Source organism: Sarcophilus harrisii, chromosome 2 (genome assembly GCF_902635505.1).
Source record: "Sarcophilus harrisii chromosome 2, mSarHar1.11, whole genome shotgun sequence".
Lineage (NCBI taxonomy): Eukaryota > Metazoa > Chordata > Mammalia > Dasyuromorphia > Dasyuridae > Sarcophilus > Sarcophilus harrisii.
This window is the reverse complement of record NC_045427.1, coordinates 408,601,446-408,608,638: the sequence shown is the minus strand read 5'-3', so window position 1 is coordinate 408,608,638 and position 7,193 is coordinate 408,601,446. Positions and strand designations below refer to the sequence as shown.

Sequence of the window (7,193 nt, the reverse complement as noted above, 5' to 3'; positions counted from 1 at the left end):
TCACTTTTCTACCATCTTTTCTGCAGTCTTCTTCCACTAGATTATAAACTGTTTAAGGACACAGATTTTTGTTTCAATCCCCAGTGACCTTATTATAGTAGGTATTCTCAAAGTTTTATTGACTACTGACTGAGAGATTTCTGGTAATATGCTGCCACTAAGTTAATACTTTCAACATTCATTATCTCAAGAATATTAAGATAAAACAGGAAATAGAGTTGGAAAGATTGACTTGCCGTCAACATGCTATTACATGAGGAAGTCTGGACATAATCTAAATCTTTTGACTATAATCCAGAGCTTCTTCCACTCTATCATGCTCTCTACTATCTTATAGATACCTAAAAAAAATCCTAAGAATGAATAAAGTAGGTTAAGGAATTAGGAAATGAGGCAAATTAGGCATAAAGAATGGTTTGGGGGTGGGAGTCCTTGCCTTTGCTAGTAGCAGAGGAGAAGAATGTGTTAAAAGGTAGGACAGAAGCATTTATTACTATCGCCCTTTTTTTGCTACTTGGCTATTTTATGCTTTGAAAAAGACATATGAATAGAACATTATTCAAATAAACCAAATGATATAGGAACAGGTAGGAAGAACTTAAAATGAAACAAATTCCACTTGCAATTTGAGAAAAATCACATTTTTTACCCAGGAAATCAGAAACCAAAATTGTAAAAGAATTTAGTAATCCCCATGTAAATAATAAACCAAGAGGAAAACGAGAAACAGTAATCTACGAATGCAAATACATGTCGACAATGCTTTTCCAAAGAGTACACACAACACTTATGCTTAATTTTTCATTTTTAATTACAACTGTACAATAGACCATTTTATTCTTGCATCTTTTCAATGGTTTCTTCTTTATATTTGCCCTTTTCCTTTCCAACTTGTCGGGATTTGGCTTTACGCTCAAGGATCTTTTTTCGATCTTTGTCCAGTTTTAGTCTGGTGATAACTACCTGTTTAAAAAAAGAAAAAAAAAAATCAGAAGACAAATATTCTTTCAATTTAAGGCAAAATTCATACCAGTGATGACATCAGAAAACTTAAAAGGTTCTAAAAGCTTCTAAAACTCAGCATATTTGTTTCTATGATCTCTCCCATAGGAACTGCATAGATTATTACTCTTTAAAAAAAAGAAACAATTATCTTGAGGGACTGCTTTTTACTGTCGTTCTGGAGAGACTTGTTTACTGTAATATCTGTAAAGAAACCAGGAGAGGACACAGAGAAATGACCAAGAGAACCTCTTTTCTAAGTAGTTTTAACTCTTTACCTTACAAAAACACATCATAATGGAAATTCTTAATGAGAGACACTTTAAGACATCGTGAGACCTGTTGAAGACCTTAGCTTAAAATAGACCAACGTCTTCCAGGGTCATCGCGATCTATACCTGTATCACTGGACCCAGATGGTTCTGGAGGTAAGGCAGGTGACTCTGCACAGCCCTCCCTCACTGTATCCCTCAGTGTATCCAATTCACTTGCATGTCACAGCACCATCTCTCTAATGTCATGGTGCTCTTAGAGAATGATGAAGGACAAGCAATAATTTGACTAGAACTCATACTTGCAATTTCATGGTCTCAACCTTAAGTATTGTGCAAAAAAAAAATCTCCCATTAGCAGAAATGTCTGAGAATGACTCTTTTACAGGGACCAAATATTTAGATAGGAACTTTCATGCTACAATTATTGTTACCAGCTAACTAAATCATACCTTACTAGGGTGAATGCCCACGTGGACAGTTGTGCCATTAGCTTTTTCACGCTGCACACGCTCAATGTAAATGACATATTTCTTCCTGTAAACCTGGACTACCTTGCCAATTTGCTGACCTTTGTAATGTCCACGAACCACCTGTAAACAAAATAAGAAAATACTCTTGTCAACTTCTAATATATTTAAATTATAATGGTAAGACTATTTTAACAATACCCAAGTTGGGAATCTAATCAAAAATCTGAGATTTTTATTCCTTAATAAGAGGAAATACAAAATGTAAAACAAACAAAATACCACAAAACAAAAGGGGAGGAGATATTCCCAGCAATCAATTTAAGGCAGTAAAATTTACAAAGCTTTGCTTTTAATTTGGTCATTCAGATCTGGGGGAAAAAAAAAATTTATTTGATTTACTCAGAATCTATTCAGTAAACATTTCTCTTTAAGTGAATGGAAAAGAATTCCTGGGACTGACTTTCTGTCTCAACACTATTCAAAAGCATAGTAAGAGATACAATTAGACACTATACTAGAAAGATGTCTTGTTTTTTTATCCTCTCACAGAATCGAGCTCTGTGCTCTATTCACTACTAAGGAAAAATGTATCATGAAATATGATTACAAGACAAAAAAGACTACTTTTAAAAACTAAATTACTGTCAAATATAGTTCTTAGTTCTGTTACAGTAAAAAGGTCATCACCAATGTACTGTGATGCCTCTTATTTTTTTTTTTATTCTCCCACAGCCTCTAGCTCTGTTCACTAAGTAGCAGAAAAAAATGTAGCATGGAATGTTTAATTTCAGGGCAAAAAAGAAAAGGTTACTTATTTTATTAAATCATTGCCAAATAAAAAAGGTTATTAGCAATATACTACTGATGCTTCGCTATCTGCCACAAGTCTTTCCCAGCCCATTCATTCTCCACCAATTGCTAAGGATCTTTCTAAAAAGCATAGTCTGACCATGTTATACCTCTCCCAGTCAAAAAATTTTAGTGCTTTCCTATCATCTCCAGGATCAACTTTTCACTTCCTCTGATCTTTCCAGTCTTCTCACACCTTATATCATATTCACTATACCTACAATTCAATCTTGTGACATTGGTCTTTTTTGCTGTTCCTCTAATTCTCCAAACTGAAGGCTTTTTTTAATGGTTTTACAACATGTGAAGGGCTCTTTTCCTTTCCTTTTCTCCTTTATATGAGGAAACAAGCAAACATAGATGTCTGTGTATGTATACGCACATTACATATACATACACACACACATAAAACATACCTGATTACATAGTTTCTCCCATTAGAATGGACACTGACTTGTTTTTCTCCATATCCCCAGCATAGTAGGAACTTAAAAATAAATGCAAATTGTGGTCTATACTACAAGCAGAATAAGTTTCTCATGATGGATTCTGCTTGTCCTCCAAGGGCCATTCCAGCTAATTTGAAGAGGCTGATCATTAAGCTTGACCACTAGATGATTAAGTTTTCTGGCTTATCACTGGTATCCTTTTAGGGATAAGCCAAACAAACTGAATAAAAGTCCTTTTGAAGTATTTTAAATGAGACGAGTGTTTAAGTGCAATGTACAGAAACATTTCAGAGTTGAAAAGCACTTTTCTTCTTCGAAAGCACACATGGATTAGGATACATCTGGCAATTCAACTTTTTAAGGAAATTTAACAAAAGGCCACTGTCAAGAATCAAGGTTGAAATTACTGATGATTTTCAAAAGGCAAATTCATAAAGAGCTTAAAGGAATACAGGATACTTGTCAAATATTTTCCTACTTGCAAAAATACCACTTGCCCTCATTTAAACACCTGAATCAGTTTACAAAAGTCGCTGAAACAAAACTAGCTTCCAGCAATACTGATATGAAAACTTAAAAAGACATTACTTCTTTCTGTGGAATTTAGACAAATCCGATTTCAAGTGTCTTCTTACAAAGAATTATTGTTCTTTGTAACATAATAACGTATATTGTCACTATGTTACATATTCACATGAGATATTTGATACATGTTTGTTATATAACACACAAAGTAATTAACACTGTAATTAACATTAAGTAATTAACACTGTAATTATCGTGTGATACACTTAGTAACACAAATTCCCAGCCCCGGGATGGGGTGGGGGGTTGCGATTTCCAGCTTCCCCAGGCCACAGGGCTCGGCGGGATCCCTGCGGACCGCGCTCGCGAACGCACCTGGACTTCGTCGTCCTTTCGGATAGGCATGGAGCGTACGTTGTATTTTTGCCTCAGCTCCTTGGAAAGCGGCGACGACATAATCTTGCGCCGGATGTGCGAGGGCGCATTGAAGTGTCTCTTGCGGTTCTTGCTTCGGTCCGAGGTTACGAAAGGATTGAACTTCATTTTGGCTAAACAAGGAGGGAAGGGGGAAAGAAGGGCAGTGAAGACTGGCGTCCGCGGCTCTGTAATGTTCTCCCCACCCCCCCAGCCGGCAGGGCAGCTCCTACTCTCTCTGGGAAACAGAAGGGGAGCCCGGGCTCTGACAGGGGAAGGCTACGGAGGAGGACGCGGCAGGACTTCCGGCCTCTGCCCCAGCGGAGCCTTCTCCCCTCATGGCGACGGTAGCGAGACTCCCCTCCCATCTCAATCCTCCTCGCGTGGCGGGCGGGAAGCAACCGGAGCGGACAGACCCCGGCAGGAGGTAAAGGGAAGGTAGTCACTCACCAAGCGAGACACGCGGCAAAGAGACACGTGAGCCGCCCGGCACCGGAAATCTAGCCTCCGCTACATCCGGAGGCGTAAAGGAAAGAAGGTCCGACGTCACTGAACATCCGGCGGCCCTGGCGCCGGCGTCGCCACCGCGTGGCTCTCGGGAGCTACTGCAACTCTGGTGACCGACCGATGCTATCTATATCCACTTTGCCACCTAGCCGTCCAACTCTATATCATATTAGAAAATAAAACATTTAGGGGCAGCTAGGTAGTACAGTGGATAGAGCACCAGCCCTGAAGTCAAGAGGACCTGAGTTGGAGTCTGGCCTCAGACACCTCATACTTTCTAGCTGTTGTGACCCTGGGCAAGTCACTTAACCCCAATTGCCTCAGCAAAAAAAAAATAAAATAAAATAAAACATTTTAAAAGCCATTAAAACAATAAGTTTATTATAATTTAACATAATACATGTTTTGGGAAAAAAACCCACATTCCCCCCAAAATTTAGTGGTAAGAGTAGCACTGTTTTACATATTTCCATAAATCTCTTTCTGATATCCTGTGCTGGCGCATACTAGGTGCTCAATAACTGTTCCTTGAATGATTATTGATGAGCGACTGACAATAGAAAGTCGCTGGATTCTCATATCTGATTCTGTAGTTAATCTGTTGGAATATATGGTTTTGGATGAAGTAGTTGAAGAAAATTAAGTTTCACATAAATATATAGTTTGAAAAAGGAGTTGTTTTGGATAGGTAAATAACATCTTAGTATTGTTATGAAAATAACTTTGGCCTCCTGATCTTATCCTCAGAAAGGAATCCCTGATCACACTTTGAGAACCCATGACCTATGGGAATACCACAGAAGTCAGCAAAGACAGACAAGATTAGGAAACAGCCAATAAGATGTAATGAGATTACATTTAACCTGAAACCAAAAGTACTTAAAGGCACTAGGAAGGTAAATAAAATAACTAAGATACTTAAACAAACTACTTATGCTCTCTAGTTTAGTGGAAAGAACACTACTAGGCTATCGGTGTTCAGTTGTTGAATTGTTTTCAGTCATGTCCAACTATTGAAGTTCAAAAGAAACCCCTAAAGGTTGGGGTCGCAGACTGCTGTCTCTAGGTGTCTCAAAAGAATTTGCAAGATTACATGTACAAAAAATGTTAGTGGCAGCCCTTTTTGTAGTGGCGAGAATCTGGAAACTGAGTAGATGCCCATCAGTTGGAGAATGGCTGAACAATTTATGGTATATGAATGTTATGAAATATGATTGTTCTGTAAGAAATGATCAGCAGGATGATTTCAGAGAGACCTGGAGAGACTTACATGAACTGATGCTGAGTGAAATGAGCAGAACCAGGAGATCATTCATTATACATGGCAACAACAAGATTATACAATGACCAATTCTGATGGATGGAGCTCTTTTCAACAATGAGATGATTGAGGCCAGTTCCAATGATCTTGTAATGAAGAGAGCCATCTACACCCAAAGAGAGGACCATGGGAGCTGAGTATGAACCACAACATAGCATTCTCACTCTTTCTGTTGTTTGCTTGCATTTTGTTTTCTCTCCCAGTTTTATTTTTCTTCTTGATCCGATTTTTCTTGTGCAGCAAGATAATTGTATAAATGTGTATACATATATTGGATTTAACATTTATTTTAACATATTTAACATGTATTGGAATGCCTGCCATCTAGGGGAGGGTGGGGGGAAGGAGGGGATAATTTGAAACAGAAGTCTTTGCAAGAGTCAATGTTGAAAAATTACCCATGCATGTATTTTGTAAATAAAAAGTTTTAATTTTAAAAAAAGAAAAAGAACAAGATGCTTCATTTCTGGGCTCAGGGCATTTTCTCTGGAACTGTCTCTCTACCTCCTTTCCTCAGTTCCAACTACTTACCTCCTTTCATTCCCCTCCTCCCTTTATGGTGTCTCTCTCATCCTCCACCATGCCTCTATTCTTTCTCCTTCTTATAGCTAACTCTTTTAGGGTGCTAAATCTCTTTTGCTAAATATAATAGTTAAAAAGAAATATGAGATGCATAAATTTAGAGACCTCTCCTCTCCAAATGTTCATATGGACTCTTTGTGGCCAACCTGTGGCAGAGCCTTCCAAGTTCTTATTGGTCTGATCAGCCACAGTCAGCTAAGAGTGTACTTCATCCTCCCAAAATGTTCCCTTTCTCCTGGTTAATTGTGAGTTCTACTAGAGGATTTGTGTTTTCCATCATCAATCTTTAAAACCCCTTTCCCAGCAATATGCTCTCCCAACTCTTTCATATTTATCATTCCTGGTGTCTATGTATCCCTTCATTTTGTCTATAATCTCTTTTCCTAACTTTTGCCAAAGAGAATGGCCATTGTGAATTCTTCACATGACCAAACCTCATCATTTGGTGCCTACAATCTCATCATTTGGTGCTAAACCCCAAACACATAATTTGGAACTAGAAATAGTTCTCCTAAATCACATTAGTAGGTGCTTAATAAGTATTTACTAAGTGATTAAATGAAAGTATGCCAGATTGATTATATTGTTCAAATGCCAAACATGCATTTGTCTAAAAGACTTTGACAGAAAACTAACCCAAAGTGAGTGTTCACAATGAAGTCAGAAGAAACAAAGGACATTTTCAAGGTTTCTCTGAAGAACTTTGGAATTGCATGACAGCCCAGCTTGGCATGCCCAAATCAAAGAAAGCACTGTGCTCTATGAGCAAGGCAGAATTGTAATAGTTTAAAAGAAATGT

General features: G+C 38.0%; 1 protein-coding gene across 1 annotated transcript; it reads right to left on the bottom strand.

The window, feature by feature from the left end:
• Nucleotides 1-787: 787 nt before the first annotated feature.
• On the bottom strand, nt 788-4,538 carry RPL26L1 (ribosomal protein L26 like 1). The gene is made up of 4 exons (XM_003756829.4): nt 4,435-4,538; nt 3,946-4,118; nt 1,727-1,867; nt 788-963 (listed from the first exon to the last, which is right to left on the bottom strand). The coding sequence occupies exons 2-4, from the start codon at nt 4,111-4,113 to the stop codon at nt 835-837; spliced, it is 438 nt and encodes a 145-aa protein (XP_003756877.1). The 5' UTR covers nt 4,114-4,118; nt 4,435-4,538; the 3' UTR covers nt 788-834.
• Between the last annotated feature and the right edge of the window lie 2,655 nt (nt 4,539-7,193).

Coding starts and splice junctions, on each gene's coding strand:
- RPL26L1 (XM_003756829.4), bottom strand. CDS start 4,113: ATGAAGTTCAATCCTTTCGTAACCTCGGACCGAAGCAAGAACCGCAAG. Junction 1,868..3,945: donor GAAAGGACGACGAAGTCCAG/GTGCGTTCGCGA, acceptor TTTTGTTTACAG/GTGGTTCGTGGACATTACAA. Junction 964..1,726: donor TGGGCATTCACCCTAGTAAG/GTATGATTTAGT, acceptor TTTTTTAAACAG/GTAGTTATCACCAGACTAAA.